The sequence below is a fragment of the Vicugna pacos genome, chromosome 2 (genome assembly GCF_048564905.1).
Source record: "Vicugna pacos chromosome 2, VicPac4, whole genome shotgun sequence".
In the NCBI taxonomy this organism is placed as follows: Eukaryota; Metazoa; Chordata; class Mammalia; order Artiodactyla; family Camelidae; genus Vicugna; species Vicugna pacos.
The window spans coordinates 120,627,053-120,649,514 of NC_132988.1; the positions used below are offsets into that span (position 1 = coordinate 120,627,053).

General features: G+C 35.3%; 1 protein-coding gene across 6 annotated transcripts in view; it reads left to right on the forward strand.

The window, feature by feature from the left end:
• The window catches only part of HAUS3 (HAUS augmin like complex subunit 3), a 147,688-nt gene that overhangs the window by 1,000 nt on the left and 124,226 nt on the right, over positions 1-22,462 (forward strand). For 3 of the 6 annotated variants that reach the window (XM_072948017.1, XM_072948013.1, XM_072948025.1), the window contains exons 2-5: positions 282-1,332; positions 2,325-2,764; positions 4,300-4,528; positions 17,655-19,025. In XM_072948017.1, the coding sequence (XP_072804118.1) occupies positions 424-1,332; positions 2,325-2,764; positions 4,300-4,528; positions 17,655-17,888 (1,812 nt within the window). In that variant the 5' untranslated portion in view covers positions 282-423 and the 3' untranslated portion in view covers positions 17,889-19,025. Of the gene's footprint in view, positions 1-281; positions 1,333-2,324; positions 2,765-4,299; positions 4,529-17,654; positions 19,026-19,678; positions 19,824-22,462 lie in introns of those variants that run through there. The other 3 variants (XM_072948033.1, XM_072947998.1, XM_072948005.1) reach the window with 1 other exon arrangement.

A 22,462-nucleotide genomic window follows, 5' to 3' on the forward strand; every position in this document is an offset into this window, starting at 1 on the left:
GAAAGCTGAAATGCTCTATAAAATATAATGTATTCTAAAACACTTTATTTTTGGAAGAAATAAGATTTTCTTGTTAATTAGGATTTTGGTACTGTTGCAGTGTTCTAGTTAAACCCTAGTTGTTCGTTTCTCTTTATCTTCATGAAACTTTACAGCTACAGCTACAGCTACCTCTGGGTTAGATAGTTCCCAACTTATCTTTTGACGTTTATCTGTGTTTTTTTTTTTAAGATATGGTTGCCTTACTTGTGGTCTAATACTTGTCTTTTTTTCCTCTTTAGGAGAAATCATAGATTCTAAAAATATTTTCCCCCTTTCTCTATGGACTTAACATAAAATTAGTTTCGTTTTTATTTGGATTTGTTTTCTAAATATCGACAGCATAAAGCCTTATCAGTTACAAACAAATTGGGTAGTTAAACCATGAGTTGTGGGAAGAAGTTTGTGGAAACATTAAAAAAAATTGCTTATCCCAAAGCTGATATTCTTAATGGGGAAGATTTTGACTGGTTGTTTGAGACTGTTGACAATGAATCATTTTTGAAGTGGTTTTGTGGGAATGTGAATGAACAGAACGTATTGTCTGAAGAGGAATTGGAAGCTTTTAGCATTCTTCAAAAATCAGGCAAGCCCATCCTAGAAGGAGCAGCATTGGATGAAGTTCTTAAAACCTGTAAAACTTCTGATTTGAAGACACCTACTCTTAATGACAAAGAGCTAGAGAAACTAGAGGATGAGGTCCAAACTCTGCAGAAATTGAAGAACCTAAAAATTCAGCGACGTAATAAATGCCAGTTGATGGCTTCAGTAACTAGCCACAAGTCTGTGAGGTTGAGTGCTAAAGAAGAAGAAGCCACTAAAAAACTGAAGCAGAGTCAAGGAATCCTAAATGCTACCAATACTAAGATCAGTAATGAACTTCAGACACTTACTGATGAAGTTGCAAAATTGATGATGTTCTTCAGACATTATCATTTGGGTCAGGGGACAAATCCACTGGTGTTTTTATCTCAGTTTTCCTTGGAAAAATACCTAAGCCAAGAAGAGCAAAGCACAGCAGCATTAACCTTATATACCAAAAAACAGTTCTTTCAGGGTATACATGAAGTAGTTGAAAGTTCAAATGAAGAAAATTTTCAACTTTTAGATATACAAGCATCATCTATTTGTGATAATCAAGAAGTTCTTGAGGAGAGACGACTGGAGATGGCCAGGCTGCAGCTAGCATACATTTGTGCTCAGCATCAGTTAATTCACTTGAAAGCAAGTAATTTGAGCATGAAGTCAAGTATAAAATGGGCAGAGGAGAATCTTCATAGTCTCACTAGCAAGGTAAACATGAGAAATGAAACTGGATTCATATTGAAATTGTTGATAGTAGTGGAGGATATAATATTGATATTAAAGTACTTTAGAAAGGGGGATATAATAAGTAATTACATTGTCTTATTTTGTTTGTTCAGTTTTTAGTTGTGATACGTATCATTGTTTCAGACAAGTAGATCTTCGTATTAGTGGAGGGCAGAAATAGTAATTATGGTCCCAACCACATTATCTAGCTAATTTTAAACAAAAGTACTTTTGCATTCTGAATTTGAAATTTTTGTTGGTTCAGATACAGATGACACTGAAATCTCCTTTTTTATGATGTATGGGTAAAGAGTCTTACTGTTGTGTTATGGGTATTCTTCCTTGTTTGCTCTGACCAGAGGATAGTGCTAATGAAATTAGAGATCCTGATCAGTGGATTGGAACCCTGATTCTCTTTTTGGGAACATTTGGTTGTATTATAGATATCGATCTGCATTCTTGCAAAGCTTGCTTTCTTGGTAATGTAACCACTAGAAAGTTGAGTAATACAACCTTTCTGAAACTGAAACCTGTAACTGACACAAACTTTGGAATGATGTATGAAGGCCTGTCATTCTGTCAAAGTGCTAAAATCAGCAAATGGGCTAGGAGAATAGCTACTGAGGTTATTTTAATTTTAAGAAAAATTTAAATAGTGTACATTAGCATTCAGTGAGTAGTGTGCTGATGATTTTTAATGAGTAAGACAAACATGACAAGATCTTTATTTTGGTAGCCATTACTGTGTAATAGTATTTTACCTAGTAGTAATACATTAAAATTTAGCAGTTCATACTGGCTTTACCCTTGGGTTAGTCCACACTTCCTTTTTTAACTGTAATTTTGGCTTTTGCTAGTATGGAATTAGTTTTATTAGTATCTTATCTGATAACCTAAAATGGAAAGTGAAAATAATTTTAAAACTATTTCAACTTTATAATTATAATTTGAAATTTAATTGTTTCTTTGTGTAGGCTGTTGGCAAAGATAATTTGGATGCTAAAATTTCTGGCTTGAACAGTGAGATTCTGAAACTTGAAGAACAGATCACTCATATAAAAGACAAAAGTTTACCTGCTGTGGTAAAAGAGAATGCCCAGTTACTGAATATGCCAGTTGTAAAGGGAGATTTTGACCTGCAGATTGCTAAACAAGACTATTATACAGCAAGACAAGAGTTAGTTTTAAATCAGTTGATAAAGCAAAAGGCATCATTTGAACTTCTACAATTATCGTATGAAATTGAATTGAGAAAGCACTGGGACGTATATCGTCAACTTGAAAACTTGGTTCAAGAACTCAGTCACAGTAATATGATGCTCCACCAGCGATTAGAAATGCTAACAGACCCATCAGTATCTCCCAAGATAAATCCAAGGAATACCATTGATACCAGGGATTATTCTACTCACAGGTATGCTTCATTGTTTCTTTAGTGAGTAATTATTTTTCCTTTGATTTTGTAAAGTACTAAAGAGAGGTTGAACTAAAATTATGGAAGTTAAAAAAAATTATTTGCACTCCACTTTTGGCCTTTCTATTCTCTTCTTCCACCTTTCTGTTATGTGCTTCTATTTCCTTTTTAACTTTTGCACTCTTTCATTCACGTTAAATCTGGAAGTAGCTGCTTTTTAGAGGTGAGGTGGACGGGTTGGAGGATTGAATATATACAATTATAAGGCTTTTATTCATATTTAGGCACTATTATTTAAATTTGGAACAGAAGTTTAACTGCAACAGGAAGTTTGAATACAGCTTGGTGTATAGTAAATAATGCTGAGCAGAGAACTGACTGCATTTGGAGAAGGCAGCAGTAGAGAGGGGAGAAGACTTCATTTTTGTGTGTAGTCAGGTGTATCAGCAAAGAATGTTAGCTCCCAATGTTTTTCTAGATGTCTAAGGAATTCAGTATGAGGATTCTGAAATTGGAGGCTAAAGTAGTCAAAGGACTCAAAAATCTGGATCCTACTCCTGATTTTTTTCTAGACTAGAGGAAAATCACTTCATCATTTTGTTTTCTTATTAATGAAATGAGAGGACATGGGTAGGGCTGCCTCGTTGCATGGTTTCAGACGGTGGCATTGATGTCATTATCTGTGTGAATGGTGCCCCCTGGAATTGTGTAGTTACATTCCACAAGAATAAAATTGCCAGCCTTGGGCTTTGAACCAGTTTTAGGACAACTGTTGCAACTTGTTAAAATAATTAAAATAATAGTTTTTTTTAATTCTAAGAAAAACAGCAGGCCCTTTTTGTCAGTTATGTGTAGAAGATGCTGCCTCACATTTTTCCATTTACCTCATAGGGTTTTTCTGCCATTAATGTTTGAAGTGTTAAAGTGGTCTCATGGCTCATCAAGAATTTAACTTGTCAAGCAAATATGAACATAACTGGAGTAGCAAGTTTACTATTACTGTTTATATAGTTCTTTATTGTTTACTTTTTAAAACATTTTACATTGTTGTATTACTTTCTTTTTTTTCTTTTAAGTATCACAATCCTTTAAAATTAGGTAGGTATTAAGATGTGAAATCAAGTTTTAGAGGTTGACTTGACTTAGGTCTCACATAACAGCCAGAACTCAGACCCAGGTCTTCTGTTTCTAGTTCATTGCTGTTTCTAGTACATCTTAGTTTTGTTCTGTGAAAGAAGGAGGTATCTCTGAAATGTACTTTGAAGTAGATTAATGGCAGTTAAAGTCAAAAAGGATTTTATGTCTAAAACTTGGGAGAAGGAAAAACTGGGGATTCAGATACAATAATTAGAATATATATTTCTGTAAGAGATAGTATTTTAGTTGGAATATTTTTAGTTGCTTGATTTAGTAGCAGATTGATTAATATTTTTAAGTTGGTAGTGTCCTCAAAGATACCTTAATGTAGTGGATTATAATTTTGAAAAGTACTGACTTGAGAATTTTTTCCTATAATTTTTATTTTCACGTTTTAGGCTTCATCAACTTTTAGAAGGCGAGAATAAGAAAAAAGAATTGTTTATAACCCACGGAAGCCTGGAGGAAGTGGCCGAGAAATTAAAACAGGATGTTTCTTTGGTACAAGAGCAGTTGGCAGTATCTGCTCAAGAACATTCTTTCTTTCTGTCCAGACTAAATAATGATGTAGACATGCTCTGTGATGCTTTGTATCAAGGAAGAAATCAGCTTTTGCTTAGTGATCAGGTGAGTGCTTGCCATAGTAATTTAAAATGCTGTAAAAAATAATGTTCATTGCCAAAGATACTAAAGAAAATGTTAACATGAGGAAAATATTACCCCAATCTCATTGTCCTATTGTAGCGTTTATTTTTTTATATCTCGTTTTTGTTCACATACTTATTTTTCAGTTTTTTTAACTTTTTTTTATTGAGTTATAGTCATTTTACAGTGTGTCAAATTCAAGTGTAGAGCACAATTTTTCAGTTATACATGAACATACATTCATTCATTGTCACATTCTCTTTCACTGTGAGCCTACCACAGGATCCTGTATATATTTCCCTGTGCTACACAGTATAATCTTGTTTATCTGTTCTACATTTTGAAATCCCAGTCTCTTCCCACCCCCCGTCCGCCTGGCAACCACAAGTTTGTATTCTATGTCTATGAGTCTGTTTCTGTTTTGTATTTATGTGGTTTTTGTTTTTTAGATTCCGCATATGAGCGATCTCATATGGTATTTTTCTTTCTCTTTCTGGCTTACTTCACTTAGAATGACATTCTCCAGGAACATCCATGTTGCTGCAAATGGCATTATGTTGTCGGTTTTTATGGCTAAACAGTATTCCATTGTATAAGTATACCACATCTTCTTTATCCAGTCATCTGTTGATGGACATTTAGGATGTTTCCATGTCTTGGCTATTGTAAATAATGCTGCTATGAACATTGGGGTGCAGGTGTCATTTTGAAATAGGGTTCCTTCTGGGTATGTGCCCAGGAGTGGGATTCCTGGGTCATATGGTAAGTCTGTTCGTCGTCTTTTGGGGAATCTCTGAACTGTTTTCCACAGTGGCTGCACCAAACTGCATTCCCACCAGCAGTGTAGGAGGGTTCCCTTTTATCCACAGCCTCTCCAGCATTTGTCATTTGTGGATTTTTGAATGATGGCTATTTTGACCGGTGTGAGGTGATACCTCATTGTAGTTTTGATTTGCATTTCTCTGATAATTACTGGTATTGAGCATTTTTTCATGTGCCTATTGATCATTTGTATGTCTTCCTTGGGGAATTGCTTGTTTAGGTCTTTTGCCCATTTTTGGATTGGGTTGTTTGTTTTTTTCTTATTAAGTCGTATGAGCTGCTTATATATTCTGGAGATCAAGCCTTTGTTGGTTTCATTTTGAAAAATTTTCTCCTGTTCCGTAGGTTGTCGTTTTGTTTTACTTATGGTTTCCTTTGCTGTGCAGAAGCTTGTAAGTTTCATTAGGTCCCATTTGTTTATTCTTGCTTTTATTTCTATTTCTTGGGTAGACTGCCCTAGGAGAACATTTTTGAGATGTAGGTCAGATAATGTTTTGCCTATGTTTTCTTCTAGGAGGTTTATTGTATCTTGTCTTATGTTTAAGTCTTTGATCCATTTTGAGTTTATTTTTGTGTATGGTGTAAGGGAGTGTTCTAGCTTCATTGCTTTACATGCTGCTGTCCAGTTTTCCCAACACCATTGGCTGAAGAGACTGTCTTTATTCCATTGTATTTTCTTGCCTCCTTTGTTGAAGGTTAGTTGACCAAAAGTTTGTGGGTTCATTTCTGGGCTCTCTATTCTATTCCATTGGTCCATATGTCTGTTTTTGTACCAGTACTATGCTGTCTTGATAACTATAGCTCTATAGTATTGTCTGAAGTCTGGGAGAGTTATTCCTCCAGCCTCTTTCTTTTTCTTCAGTAATACTGTGGCAATTCTATGTCTTTTGTGGTTTCAAGTTTTGATCAGTGTACACAGAATTTTAAAAATTTATAAAATATTTCATATGTGAAAGGATGTGTGATGTTTACACTGAGAATTCTTTTTTAACCCTGTATTTTTTTCACCTCTCTTAGTAAATATAGGATTGTCCTTATATCTGAAATTCTGTGTATGTTGAATAATAGCATGCTGCTCCCAATAGCATTCCCCTCTTCTTCAAGGAGTAACTACTACAATTGATTTTGTCGTTTGCTCTCTTGTTTATAACACAGACTGCATGTTGTTTAGTTTTGTATGTTTCTGAAGTTAATACGCATTGTGTTGTATGAATTTTTCAGTAATCTGCTTGTTTCTTTATATGACTTTGAGATTCATCCATGTTGATATATGTAAAGCTATAGCTCATTTATAGTTATCTCTTTTGTATAGTTAGTATTTCCTTATATGAAATTCTACAATTTAATTATCTGTCCTATTGACAGATATTTAGATTATTTCCAGTTTTTGCCAATGTAGATCATGCTGCTGTGGATAGTCTTGTATATCTCATAGGTGCATGCCTGCTCACGCACGCGCGCGCACACACACACACACACATTCTCACCTCACTCAGAAGTGGAATTAGTGGATAGCAGGTTCAGTTTTACAGGATACATCAAATTGATTCCAAAATGGTTGTACCATGTTGTACCAGCAGCATCTAAGGGATGCTATTTATCTACATCCTTTCCATCACTTAACATTGTGTGATTTATAAATTTCTCTCAATCTGTATAGATATAAAATAATATCCCATTGTGGTTGTAATTTGCATTCCTCTGATTATTAGGGAGGTTGAACCCCCTTTCAGTAGGAGTTATTTATATGTTTCAAATGCCAGACCTTTGTCAGTTATTTGTGTTACATATATTTGCACCTTGTTTGTGACTTTCCCCCCCTTTTTTACTGTTTGCTGTTCGGTTTTGGCTTTTTCAAAAGACTTTAATTTTAATGTCATTTATCACTCAAAGTTTGCCTGTAATATCATAATAATAATCCATTTTACTTTATCTTTTTTTTAAATTGAAGTACAGTCAATTACAGTGTGTCAATCTCTGGTGTACAGCACAGTGTCCCAGTCATGCATATACATATATTCATTTTCATATTTTTTCCATTAAAGATTATTATAAGATACTGAACATAGTTCCCTGTGCTATACAAAAAAACTTTTTTTAAGAAATCTATTTTTATATATAGTGGCTAACATTTGTAAATCTCAAACTCCCAGATTTATCCCCTCCCACCCCCTTTCCTTGGTAACCATAAGACTGTTTACTATGTCTGCAAGTCTGATTCTGTTTTGTAGATGAGTTCATAGTGTCCTTTTTTTTTTTTTTAAGATTCCACATATGAGTGGATGTATGGTATTTTTCTTTCTCTTTCTGGCTTACTTCACTTAGAATGATGGTCTCGGTCCATTCAGGTTGATGCAAATGTCATTATTTTATTCTTTTTTATGGCAGAGTAGTATTCCATTGTATACCACAGCTTCTTTATCCAGTCATCTGTCTATGGACATTAGGTTACTTGTATGTCTTGGCTATTGTATATAGTGCTGCTGTGAGCATTGGGGTGCATGTATCTTTTTGTGTTAGAGTTCCCTCCAGATACATGGGGTTCCCTCCAGAAGTGAGATTGGTGGATCATATGGTAAGGATTGTTAGTTTTTTGAGGAATTTCCATACTGTTTTCCATAATGGCTGCACCAAACTACATTCCCACCAGCAGTGTAGGAGGGTTGCCTTTTCTCCACATCCTCTCCAGCATTTATCTTTTGTGGACTTTTGAATGGTGACCATTCTGACTGGGGTGAGGTGATACTTCATTGTAGTTTTGATTTGCATTTCCCTGATGATTAGCGATACTGAGCATTTTTTCATGTGCCTATTTGCCATTCATATGTCTTGGAGAATTGCTTGTTTAGGCCTTCTGCTCATTTTTGGATTGGGATTTTTTTTGGGTTTTTTTTTTCTTTAATTAAGATGTATGAGCTGTTTATATATTCTGGAAATTAAGCCCTTGTCAGTTGCATCATTTGCAGATGTTTTCTCCCATTCCGTAGGTTGTTTCTTTGGTTTGTTTATGGTTTCCTTTGCTGTGCAAAAGCTTATAAGTTTAATTAGATCCATTTGTTTATTTTTGCTTTTATTTCTGTTGCCTTGGTAGACTAACCTAGGAGAATATTGCTAAGATTAATGTCACAAAATGTTTTGCCTACATTTTCTTCCAGATTTATGGTGTCCTGTCTTATGTTGAAGCCTTTAAGCCGTTTTGAGTTTATTTTGTGTATGGTGTGAGGGAGTATTCTAACTTTATTGATTCACATGCAGCTGTCCAGTTTTCCCAGCACAACTTGCTGAAGAGAGACTCATTTTACTTTGTCTTAAAGTTATGCTGTTCAGTTTTTTGTATATATATTTTTATTGAAGTATAGTCAGTTTGCAATATTGTGTCAATTTCTGGTGTACAGCATAATGCTTTGGTCATACATGAACATACCTGTATTTGTTTTCATATTCTTTTTCACTGTAAGTTACTACAAGATATTGAATATAGTTCCCTGTGCTATACAGTGTAAACTTGCTGTTTATGCTGTTCAATTTTAATTCTTTTTTTTAACATTTTTTTTATTGAGTTATAGTCATTTTACAATGTTGTGTCAAATTCCAGTGTAGAGCACAATTTTTCAGTTATACATGAACATACATACATTCATTGTCACATTCTCTTTCTCTGTGAGCCACCACAAGATCCTGTATATATTTCCCTGTACTACACAGTACAATCTTGTTTATCTATTCTAAGAAGCTTCTAAAATGTCTTACTTTTCTCAGCTGTAATATATGGGATTTGAGTCCCAAAGTGGCTCCTGATCTTGTTTTTTGTTTTTTGTTTTTATTTTTGTTTTTTTGCAGGGGGATGTAGTTAGGTTTACTTATTTATTTTTTAGAGGAGGTACTGGGGATTGAATCCAGGACCTTGTGTATGCTAAGCACACGCTCTACCACTTGAGCTACACCCTCCCCTCTAGTGGCTCCTGATCTTAAGTCACTAATATTCTAGATTCTGAAATCTTCATAGGTTTTTTTTTTAACATTTTTTATTGATTTATAATCATTTTACAATGTTGTGTCAAATTCCAGTGTTCAGCACAATTTTTTAGTCATTCATGGACATATACACACTCATTGTCACATTTTTTTCTCTGTGATTTATCATAACATTTTGTGTATATTTCCCTGTGCTATACAGTGTAATCTTGTTTATCTATTCTACAATTTTGAAATCCCAGTCTATCCCTTCCCACCCTGTACCCCCCTGGTAACCACAAGTCTGTATTCTCTGTCCATGAGTCTTTAGATTCCACATATGAGCGATCTCATATGGTATTTTTCTTTCTCTTTCTGGCTCACTTCACTTAGAATGACATTCTCTAGGAGCATCCATGTTGCTGCAAATGGCATTATGTTGTCGGTTTTTATGGCTGAGTAGTATTCCATTGTATAAATATACCGCATCTTCTTTATCCAGTCACCTATTGATGGACATTTAGGCTGTTTCCATGTTTTGGCTATTGTAAATAGTGCTGCTATGAACATTGGAGTGCAGGTGTCATCCTGAAGTAGATTTCCTTCTGGATACAAGCCCAGGAGTGGGATTCCTGGGTCATATGATAAGTCTGTTCCTAGTCTTTTGAGGAATCTCCACACTGTTTTCCATAGTGGCTGCACCAAACTGCATTCCCACCAGCAGTGTAGGAGGGTTCCCCTTTCTCCACAGCCTCTCCAGCATTTGTCATTTGTGGATTTTTGAATGATGGCCATTCTGACTGGTGTGAGGTGATACCTCATTGTAGTTTTGATTTGCATTTCTCTGATAATTAGTGATATTGAGCATTTTTTCATGTGCTTTTTGATCATTTGTATGTCTTCCTTGGAGAATTGCTTGTTTAGGTCTTCTGCCCATTTTTGGATTGGGTTGTTTATTTTTTTCTTATTGAGTCATATGAGCTGCTTATATATTTTGGAGATCAAGCCTTTGTCGGTTTCACTTGCAAAAATTTTCTCCCAATCCGTAGGTTTTCTTCTTGTTTTATTTCTGATTTCCTTTGCTCTGCAGAAGCTTGTAAGTTTCATTAGGTCCCATTTGTTTATTCTTGCTTTTATTTCTTCTAGGAGAAAATTTTTGAAATGTATGTCAGATAATGTTTTGCCTATGTTTTCCTCTAGGAGGTTTATTGTATCTTGTCTTATGTTTAAGTCTTTAATCCATTTTGAGTTGATTTTTGTATATGGTGTAAGGGTGTGTTCTAGCTTCGTTGTTTTACATGCTGCTGTCCAGTTTTCCCAACACCATTTGCTGAAGAGACTGTCTTTATTCCATTGTATTTTCTTGCCTCCTTTGTCGAAGATGAGTTGACCAAAGGTTTGTGGGTTCATTTCTGGGCTCTCTGTTCTGTTCCATTGGTCCATATGTCTGTTTTGGTACCAATACCATGCTGTCTTGATGACTGTAGCTCTATAGTATTGTCTGAAGTCTGGGAGAGTTATTCCTCCAGCCTCTTTCTTTCTCTTCAGTAATGCCTTGGCAATTCTAGGTCTTTGATGGTTCCATGTAAATTTTATTATGATTTGTTCTAGTTCTGTGAAATATGTCCTGGGTAATTGGATAGGGATTGCATTAAATCTGTAGATTGCCTTGGGCAGTGTGACCATTTTAACAATATTGATTCTTCCAATCCAAGAGCATGGAATATCTTTCCATTTTTTAAAGTCTTCTTTAATTTCCTTCATCAATGGTTTATAGTTTTCTGTGTATAATTCTTTCACCTCCTTGGTTAGATTTATTCCCAGATATTTTATTACTTTGGGTGCTATTTTAAAGGGGATTGTTTCTTTACTTTCTTTTTCTGTTGATTTATCGTTAGTGTAAAGAAAGGCAACTGAGTTTTGAACATTAATTTTGTAACCTGCTACCTTGCTGAATTCTTCAATCAGCTCTAGTAGCTTTTGTGTGGAACTTTTAGGGTTTTCTATATATAGTAACATGTCATCAGCATATAATGACACTTTTACCTCTTCTTTTCCAATTTGGATCCCTTTTATTTCTTTCTCTTGCCTGATTGCTGTGGCTAGGACTTCCAGGACTATGTTGAATAGGAGTGGTGATAGTGGGCATCCTTGTCTTGTCCCAGATTTTAGTGGGAAGCTTTTGAGTTTTTCACCGTTGAGAACTATGCTGGCTGTAGGTTTGTCATATATAGCTTTTATTATGTTGAGATATGTTCCCTCTATACCCATTTTGGCGAGAGTTTTTATCATAAATGGGTGTTGAATTTTATCAAATGCTTTTTCTGCATCGATTGAGATGATCACGTGGTTTTTGTCCTTTCTCTTGTTGATGTGATGTATTACATTGATTGATTTGCGTATGTTGAACCAGCCTTGTGTCCCTGGGATGAACCCCACTTGGTCATGATGTATAATCTTTTTTATGTGTTGTTGGATTCTATTTGCTAAAATTTTGGTGAGGATTTTGGCGTCTATGTTCATCAGTGATATTGGCCTATAATTCTCTTTTTTTGTAGTGTCTTTGCCTGGTTTTGGTATCAGGGTGATGGTGGCTTCATAGAATGAGTTTGGGAGTATTCCCTCCTTTTCAATCGTCTGGAAGAGTTTGAGAAGGACTGGTATGAGTTCTTCTTTGTATGTTTGGTAGAATTCCCTGGTGAAGCCGTCCGGTCCTGGACTTTTATTTGTAGGGAGGTTTTTAATTGCTATTTCTATTTCCTTTCTAGTGATCGGATTGTTCAAGTGTTCAGTTTCTTCTTGATTCAGTTTTGGTGGGCAGTATGTTTCCAGAAACTTGTCCATCTCCTCTAGGTTATCCAGTTTGTTTCCATATAGTTTTTCATAATATTCTCGTATGATATTCTGTATTTCTATTTTATTTGTTGTAATTTCTCCATTTTCCTTTCTTATTTTGCTAATTTGTGCTCTCTCTTTTTTCTTCTTTGTGAGTTTGGCCAGAGGCTTGTCGATTTTATTTACTTTTTCAAAAAACCAGCTTTTGGTTTGGTTGATTTTTTCTGTGGTCTTGTTAATCTCTATTGTATTTAATTCCTCTCTGATCTTTATTATTTCCTTCCTTCTGCTGCTTTTTGGGGCTTTTTGTTCTTCTTTTTCTAATTGATTCAGGTGGTGGGTTAACTTGTTTATTTGAGATTGTTCTTCTTTTTTGAGGAAGGCCTGTATCGCTATAAACTTCCCTCTTAGCACTGCCTTTGCTGTGTCCCATAGGTTTTGAGTGGTTGTGCTTTCATTATCATTTGTCTCAAGGTATTTTTTAATTTCAGCTTTGATTTCCTCATTGATCCATTGTCTTTTCAATAACATATTGTTTAATCTCCATGCTTTTCTTTTTTTCTTCTTTGTTTCTCTGTTGTTGATTTCCAGTTTCATGGCATTGTGGTCAGTAAAGATGCTTGAGATAATTTCTATCTTCTTAAATTTGTTGAGGTTTCTTTTGTGTCCAAGTACATGATCTATCCTGGAAAATGTTCCATGTGCACTTGAAAAGAATGTATATTCTATTTTTGGGGGGTGTAATGCTCTGAAAATATCCACCAAATCTAGTTTTTCTCAATTTTAATTCTTTAATCCACCAGGAGTTTATTTTTATATATAGCATGAGAGATTGAGTTCTGATTTTACTATTTTTCCCCATAAATAACCAAATTGTCTTATCACCATTTATTGAAGTGTACAAATTTAAAATCAGTATTTTTATAGTGAAGGGACCCTCTTAATATTTTGGAATAAATTATCTTTAAATGTTTTTTGCCTTCATGTATGTTTTGTTAGATACTATGGGCACTACCAATTTTGAACCACAAACTGGGTTCAAACTGCAAGAGTCTTTGGAGGACCCAATTGATTTCTGTCTGGGCTATATTTCTAACCAAGGGCTCTTCCACTTCTGGCCATCCTGATCTTAAAATTGTTGGGGTCCTTTGAGTTGTTAGTTTATTATGAAGAGGGTCTCCTCTGACTTCCTACTTTCTGTGGACCTTGGACTTCGATTATTCTCCCACTCATCTTGTAAGTCTCAAGAATCACGGGTTCTATTTTTCCATGATTGGCAGTTGAGTAAAGCAGCGCTACTCCCTTACCAATCTGGGCTGTTTTATTGGACTGGTGGTTTCTTTTAATATCTTATCTCTTTGTTGCTTTTAGGAAGCTTTTGTTTTGACTCTTTAAATATTTCATTTAGCCTTTTATGTTTTTTCCCATGGAAGAATTGATCTGAATACCTACCTTACCCTTTCTTAAAATAAGGCTTGTGATTAGTTTTTTAAATTTTTTTATTGTGGTAAAATACATAAAATGTAAAATTACATTTTTAACCATTTTTAGTGTCCAATTCAATGACATTAAACACATTCACAATGTCATGCAATCATGACCACTGTGCATTTCCAGAATTTTTTTCATCATCCCAAATGGTCCAAACTCTGTGCCTATTGAATATTAACTCCTCATCCCTCCTTTTTCCCCATCCCCTGGTAACTTTTACTCCACTTTGTCTCTGAATTTGCCTATTTTAGGTACCTCATATAAGTAGAATTATATTTGTCCTTTTGTGTTTCGCTTATCTCAGAATAATGTCCTTAAGTTTCATCCATATTGTAGCATGTGTCAGAATTTTATTTATTTTTGTAGCTGAATATTCCATTATATGTACATAACACATTTTGTTTATCTGTTCATTTGTTAATAGACACTTGGGTTGTTTACATCTTTTGGCTGTTGTGAATAATGCTGCTGTGAACATTGGTATACACATATTTGAGTCTGTTTTCATTTCTTTTGGGTGTATACCTATAGGAATGGATGCTGGATCATACAGTAAGTGTGTGTTTAACTTTTTGAGGAACTGCCTAACATTTCCACAGCAACTGCACCAGAGTTCCAGTTTCTCCACATCTTTGCCTACATTTGTTATGTTCCCTTTTTTAAAAAATATGTAATAGCCATCCTAATGGATGTGAAGTGATATCTGTGATTAGTTTTTTAAAAAATCGATGATTTTACTTTCTCGATCTATTAGATAATTATGTAAAAATCCTATGATGGTGGATTTGAAAATTTCTCATTGTAGCTCTATCAGTTTTTTCTTTAAATTTGAGTTTATTTTATAAGTTATATCCAAGTTTAAAATTGCAGTGAATTATTATCTTGGTAGATTTAAATTGCAGTGGATTGAACCATTTTAGTGTTATATAATGACTCTGTTGTTCTTTTTGTCTGTTGTTAATATTCCTATGCGATCTTTCTTTTGGTTAGTATTTGCAAGGTATATGCTTTTTACCTTTACTTATGTATCTTTTATATTCTTTTTACTTAGCATTATGAAATAAACATTTTCACTCTAAGTAATTTTGTTAACTTTTAATGTTATAATACTCTATTGACTTAATTACTGTCATAATTTTTGTAACCAGTCCACCATCATTGGATGTTTTGATAGTCTTCATTTTTTTCTTTTGTTTGCTCTTAAATGACATCATGTATATCTTGTGTATATAGCTTTTTGTTGTTGGGTACTTTCATTTGGATGAACTCTTAGAAGTAGAATTACTGAGTTTCCTGGGTTTATACATTGTTTAAAGACCTTTGATACTGCCATATTACTTTTCAAAGGAGTTGTACCTATTTACAATGCCACCAGCACTATGTAAATGTCTACTGGACACCATTTGTAATATGACATACCATCACTTCATGAGTTGCTAAGAAAGAAACTTTTTTAAGTTAAATTAACAGTATTTTTCTTATTTAGAGTTTTTATTTTATTCCTATTAGAAGATATCTTTTAGGTGTGGGTAGACATAGATTTTTATCAGGTCACTTTTGACTGTACATGAAAAAGAAAAAAGTCAATTAAAATGGTTAAAGTTTTTCTAAAGCTTCACCCTTAGTGTCTAGATCTTCTATGTTATTTCTTGACTCAAAGTATTTTTTATATTTTTTCACCTTGTGTATCGAGAATGTCAGTGTTAACAAAAAAATAATAACCTGATTTTAAAATGGGCTAAAGACTTGAATAGGTATTTCTCCAAAGAAGACTTACAAAATGGCCAATAGGTATATGACTAGATGCTTGATGTCACTAATCATCAGGGAAGTGCAAATCAAAACTACAATGAGATATCACCTTATACTTGTTAGAATAGCTATTACCAAAAAACCAAGAGACAGATGTTAGGGAGGATGTGGAGAAATCGGAACTCTTGTACATTATTGGTGGAAATGCAGAATGGTGCAGCTGCTGTGGGAAACAGTATGGAAGTTCCTTGAAAATTTTGAAAATAGAACTGTATGATTCAGCAGCCCTACTTCTGGGTATATATCCAAAGGAAAACAGGATGTTGAAGAGATATTTGCACTCACAGGTTCATTGCAACACTGCTTGTAGTAACTGAGATGTGGAAACAGCCTAAAAGTCCATCAGTAGGGGAATGGATAAAGAAAATGTAGTATATTCATACAGTGGAGTATTATTCAGCCTTAAAAAATACTGCAATATGGGACAACATGGATGAACGTTGAGGAGATTATGCTAAGTGAAATGCCAATCACAAGGGAATCTTGCATGAATCTACTTATATGAGGTCTCTAAAATGGACTCATTTCTAGAAGCCCAGAGTACAGTGGTGGTTGCTGTGGATGAGTGGATGTTAATCAGCAAGTATGAAGTTTTAGTTAGGCAAGGTGGACAGGTTCTGGAGATCTGCTGTGCAGTGTTGTGCATACAGTTCTCAATCCTGTGTTGTACACTTGAGTCTGTTGAGGGGAGATCTCTTGTGCTCTTACCAAAAGAACCGAATTTTTTTTTTAAACTAGAGATACTAGAGATCGAACCCAGGACTTTGTGCATGCTAAGCACGTGCTCTGCCACTGACCTATACCCATCCCCCCATTTTTAAAAAAAAATGGTAAAGCACTTCTTACGAGTGTCTGATCAATAACAGTAACATGATGCTCCTAAATATATAGTGCATACTGATTTCAGATATATTAAAATGTGAAAGCTTGCATCCTAGAATCACTAAAATATGGTGATTTCACTATAACCTAATTGGGTATCATTATTTACAATTCTTCCTTAGCCAGTGAGGGATAAAATGTCATTTGTATCAATTTTAACTTGCATTTTTATTATTAATGCAATTGAATATTTTTTAATATTTGTAGGAGTATTAGCAATTTTAAAGGTCTTTAGTATTGAAATTAAAGGTGAGATGTTTCTCACTGCATTCAAGTTTACAGAGTTTTTCTTCAAAGGGAGACCACTTAATGTAGGGATTACTTATTTTTTTAAAATGCAGTTTATAAAGTACTACTCTCTGGAACTGGCGTTTATGACAGATGTGGAGCTGTTCTTCTTGAGCTTGTACATTAGAATCACCAGGGACCCTGTTGAAACGTGGCTTCCTGCCCTGTTGTAGAATTTGAGGAATTTAGTGTGAAGTGAGATACAGGAATCTGTTCAGAGTAAACGCACCTGGAGATTACCATGCTGTGGGCCATGCTGAGAAGCCATGGAAGGTTGAGGTAGTTATAGCTCCAGATTTTCTGAGAACCTCTTGGTAATACTGCCTGAAAAGTTATAGGAGTAGAATACATGATTAGAAAGCCATGGCAACTTGCTAATAATCTGCCTTTAATGCTAAGAAATGAGGAATTGCAGTGTGTTAAATGTGAAGAGTCCAGCATGTCTAGGTTCTTGAGAAGAATGACACGGTAAGTCAGGATTGTTGAATGTCACATATAGTTCCATCTTCCGTAACAACAAGAGAAAAGAAAAACAGAGATGTTTGTTAAAGTAGTTCTTGTTTTACTTGTAATTGCTTCATTTCAAGGTTTTTCTCTGTACTTCAGTGTCTGAGTAAACAGAGATTAGGTTAAAACAAGATTTGGTTACTCAACAGGATGTAAACTCCATGAAGGAAACAGCATTCATTCTTACATTTGTAGTCTCTAAAATAGTGTGTGGCATGTGGTAGGCATTCAGTAATATTTGTTTAATGTATGAATATGCAGAACACTTTACATATCAGATAATCTTCAGGGAGTAAGAGTGCTTTGACTCACTTAAAATTACGTACAGGAAGTTGCTGCAATGGCTCTTATATGGAGTTTTTATTAAACATGCTGTGGATTTTTATTTGAAGTTCGTTTATTGTTAAAATTGGGAATAATATGATTTAGATTCTTTCTGTGTAAGCTGCATTTCAGATTATAATTGGTGTTATGAATAGAGCTCTTGCATTAAAACCATTGTTATTTTCCTTTTTAGGAGTTAATGGAGCAGTTTCATCAAGTTGAATCTCAACTAAATAAGCTAAATCATCTTCTGACTGATATTCTTGCTGACGTGAAGACAAAAAGAAAAATTTTGGCATCTAATAAACTGCATCAAATGGAAAGAGAATTATATGTATATTTTTTAAAAGATGAAGATTATCTGAAAGATACTGTGGAGAATTTAGAAAACCAATCAAAGATTAAGACCATTGGTCTTGAAGATTGAAAATTACTAAAAATGGAATCTTTACTGTATATGCTATATTTCAATGTTTTATATATTAAAAGGAGAGTATAGCCAATAAACACTATGAAAATTTTGACTTCGAAGTCAATAGAGCATTTCGCTGAATTAATTCAAGTATTATATCAATTTGGTTTTTTTCTTATGTTTGTTCAGAGTACCAGTGTTTTTTATGATGTGAACGTTTGCTTGGTGTCACTTAGTCCTGGTAGCTTATAACTTACAGGGGAAAAGCATTACTATGTCCATGCAGATATTTTTAATAGAGCTAATTACATCTCTACTTTTTTTAAGAGATAGAAATTTTCTGCTCTTAAATATTTAAAAATTTTATAGTCAGCATTGTTAAAACTGTGTAGACCTTAATACATGAATAGCCGAATCCCCTCATATTTGTCTATAAAGTAAAATTCTGCCACTCAAGCTGTCTTCCCCGGCAATTCCCTGCTGTAGACTTTGAGACTGTTTTGGTGTTCACACTTATACCACAGAGAACGTCAGGTCTCCATTGGCCATTGCTCATCTTAGAGGTTGGGTCCTGGGAGCTCAACATTTCTGCAGTGCTTTGACTTCAGTGTAGAAGTGGTTGCTGAGATGATGTATAAGGCTGTTGTAATTAGTTTCTTAGGAGTGAAAATACTTAAATGCTGGACTGTGTTAGTTGGGATAGAAGTGTAGTATTTGGACAATTAGAAATTATTTTAAGAGTTAGTGTAAAATAATTTGAAGTAGCTTGTTTATCAATTATTACATCAAGTACTTCTTGAGTGCTTGATTTATATGTGGCCTGTGTTACATACTAAGTAAACCTTGTGGAGAATAGAGAAGATACAGATAATACTTTCAAGACTATTCCTGATCCAAGAATGTATTGCCTGTTTTTAATGTGGACTGCCGGTCTAAAAACTGCATTTTAGGTGGTCTTAATGGAATTCTTCAGCTGTAACCATCAGAAAATGGGTGTGCTTAGATGACATATATGGGCTTTGACAATTTTTGTAATTCTTTGAACAAATATGTTTTGTCTTACTGTGTTTGTACATTAAAGTTTTATATTTATAAAGTAGATCTCAATATGCTTGAAAAATTTGTAGTAATAAATTTTGCTTAAGACCTCGCTGTTAGCTCCTCACAGGTGACCTTTTTTTGGTTCTTTTTTTTCCTTCTGCCCTACCTTGGAATCGAGAATTTACTGAAAATTTTTCTTCTTTCCAATAGTGTAGGAAAATGTCACCTGGTTTTCTGGTTCATGAAACAGGAAATTGTGTTTAGATTACTGCCAGATGTGTTAGATGCATGACCAGCTACTCGATGATTTGTGCTGTCCCTTCCAGACCTTCACCCACTCAGCACAGGGGGCCAGTACAGCTGAGCAGTGGAAGGGAAAGGATGTCAGGTTGTGTATCTGCCATAATTACCCATGTCAGTTAAAAATTATTTTTGTTACTAGATTTGTATGTTTGAAGATTGTAACAGCCATTCATTTCAAGTCTCAGGAAGTAGGAAATATTTGAGGAGGTTACTTCAAAATTGGTCACCTGGATGGCAGGCTCTTTGTCACCTGTTTGCCATAATACCCAATTGAGCCTCTATGTGTTTTGCTTTCTTCTTACTGTCCTGTCTGTATTATGGGGACAATTGATACCTATTTCCTGTAGTGGTGAATATAGCAATTTTTATGAACGTCTCTACCTAGAAATTTTCACGTAATTTGTTTCTTATTTTGAAATTTCAAAATTAATATATGGATATTATGTTTATCTTATGTTTAGGATTGTATGAAAATGGAAAATTATGAGGCATTTGTAGGTTTTGATCTCTGTGAGATACCACTTTCCACTGTTGCTCAGAAGATTATGACTGCTATGCATTCAGGTGATTTAGTGGCGTCTCAGAACTGGAGAGAAAGTGAAAAGAGTGAGTAACTTTATGAACCTTTTGTTACCTTGAATGTTAATTATTCTTAAGACCTAGTTTTGAAAATTGTTTACCTTAAAAATCAGAGTTATTTTACCAGCGAAAATGGGTTTATTCAAGAATAGCAGAGAATTGCAAATTGGGACAAGTATGCTATTCAAGAGCCATAGACACATTATTTTATAGAGAAAAAGGAAGAAGTTGGGAAGGATTGTTTTGAACAAACCAAAGTCCATTGGAGAAAAGTGAGAGTTCAGGGTGGTTCAGTTTCCCACTGGCTGAATTGCTGGGGCAGTTGGTTTCTTTTGGAGACACAGGGTACATCTTGTTGGGACCTGTAAGTGATCTTTCCCATGATGATGCATCTGTTGGGGACTGTAGCTGATGATTCTTCTGTCATTGACTTGGAGTGGTGCTGCCTGAGAGCTCCCTCTTCTGGTCTCCTGACTCTACTTTAGTGAAGTCTCGCTTTGCTAATTTTCACAAAATAAAATGTAGCAGAGTTATTTTGTAGCATTTTGTATTGTCTAGAATGGAGCCCAGCTCCCTCGTGCTTTACTCTCATGCAGTGATGACTGAGCTGCTCTCTAAGTTTCCTGTAACCTTAGCCCTTACTGCTTTAAAAATGTAACACTCTTTTCCTTCCCTTAGAGTCTGGATCAGCTGTTTAACCTCAGAAGAGACGGGCTCTTTTACAGGGCCTGTTGCGTCACCCTTGCTCTCAGGTCATTGAACCTGTATGTAGTATTTGCTTATTGTGTGTGGTGGACGAGAGAAGCGGTTTCGGCAGTATGTATTACACTGCTGTAGGAATGTTAAGCTCTTAGGTGGCAACGATCAGTGGATCTGTGTACCTACGTTTAGGATGCCGTGTAACAGTAAAAGCGGTGACGTGCTCACAAGTGTGACTGAAATGTTTGGAATACCAGGTTGTTTTTATTTTAATTAGGAAGGGAGTTTTTATGTTGAATTTGTAAGTCTGGGCCAATAATTTGTTTTTCTTTTCTGCAAGCTAGGTTATAATGAGTAAGATATAAGAGTAGTTATATTGAAATGAAATAATTGATAGTGTTGACAAATAGTGCAAAGCTGTTGTAAATGCAGTTTATTGATTAAGATATCATGGTGCTTAACATTTTGATCTGTTCGTGATCAGGTGTCTGTTGCCCTTGTTACAGAAGTCACTAATAATGAGCCAGTGAGAGTTTCAGGGTACGCACTACATAACAAGCAATTGGTGGTTTTTAGAGGGAATGATATTGCTGGGGGGAATGATAAAGAAAGATAAATATTTAAACATCAAAGAGCTTTCTCCTTTGTTCTGTATACTTGCTTTCTAAAATAAAAGAGCACTGTGCACTTGACAGGGCTAGAAAGAGACTTTCCTTCAAAAACTGGTAATAAAATAAAATGCCTCTGGAGGCTATAATGTGTGTCTTTGTTGAAAAATTTATGGCAGTTAAGCCCACCTCATGAACTCCCTTGTCATGCTCTTAAAATACCACAGTAAAATCCTAGTTTTCATAAATTTATTGAGATGATAATAGGAAAAGAGAAGGTATTGCTTTTCTGTCAAGTGTTCTTGGATTTGGAAAAATAGTGGAATTTTCGCAGAGATTCTGTATATTTGTTGCTGTATAACACTCTTACTATAAACTAGTGTCTTAAAATAACACACACTTGTTGTCTCACCGTTTCTGTGGTTCGGCAGCCTGGGCACAGCTTAGCAGGGCCTCTGCAGTTGAGGTGTGGGTGTCAGCTGGGGCTGGAAGCTCATCTGAGAATCGAATAGGGAAGCGTTTGCTTGCAGGCTCACATGGTTGGCGGCAGAATTCAGTTCCTTGTAGGCTCTTGGACCGAGGGTCTCAGTTTCTCCCCTGACTGTTAGCTGGAAGCCACCCTCAGTTCCTTTCCGCGTGGTTCTCTGCATAGGCAGCTTTCCATTCTAGCAGCTTGCTTTCTCAAAGCCAGCAAGAGTGTCCCCCACAAGACTGACATTACAGTCCTCTGTAAGGTAATCACAAACATTTTATCACCTTCACTGTATTCTGTTGGTTACAGGGGAGTCAGTAAGTCCCACCCATGCTCGAGGGGTTACACAACAGTGTGAATACTAGGAGGCAGGGGTCTTGGGACCACCTTAGAGTCCGTCTACCCCAGAGTCCCACCAGTTTTATTCTTATTTCATATAAATCTGAGTCAGGGTTGCTGGTGGTTTATTGACGAATGATGCTGAGCCTAAGACTTAACTGATTCCTGGGCTCTTGTCACATACTGAACTGTTAATGTCAAATCCTTCTCCCTCATAAGCAAGATATTGTAAATAAGTGCTTCACTTCTGAAAGTGCATTTTGTACCAGATAAGTATCAAAATTGAATTCAGAAATCAGTGTAAATAAACTACCGCTTAGTGAATCAACATAAAGAGGACATCATATAACTTACACTTTTGTTGCCAACACCTCAAAATTTCCTTCTTGGTTAAAACTCTCTCCCTGCTTGAACAGAAGAAAGGATGAAAAGAAATAAGGATTGTGTGAGAGAGCTCTGGGACAACATGAAGTGCACTAATATTCTCATTATAAGGGTCCCAGAAAGAGACGAGAGAAAGGACCTGAGAAAATTTTTGAAGAGATAAT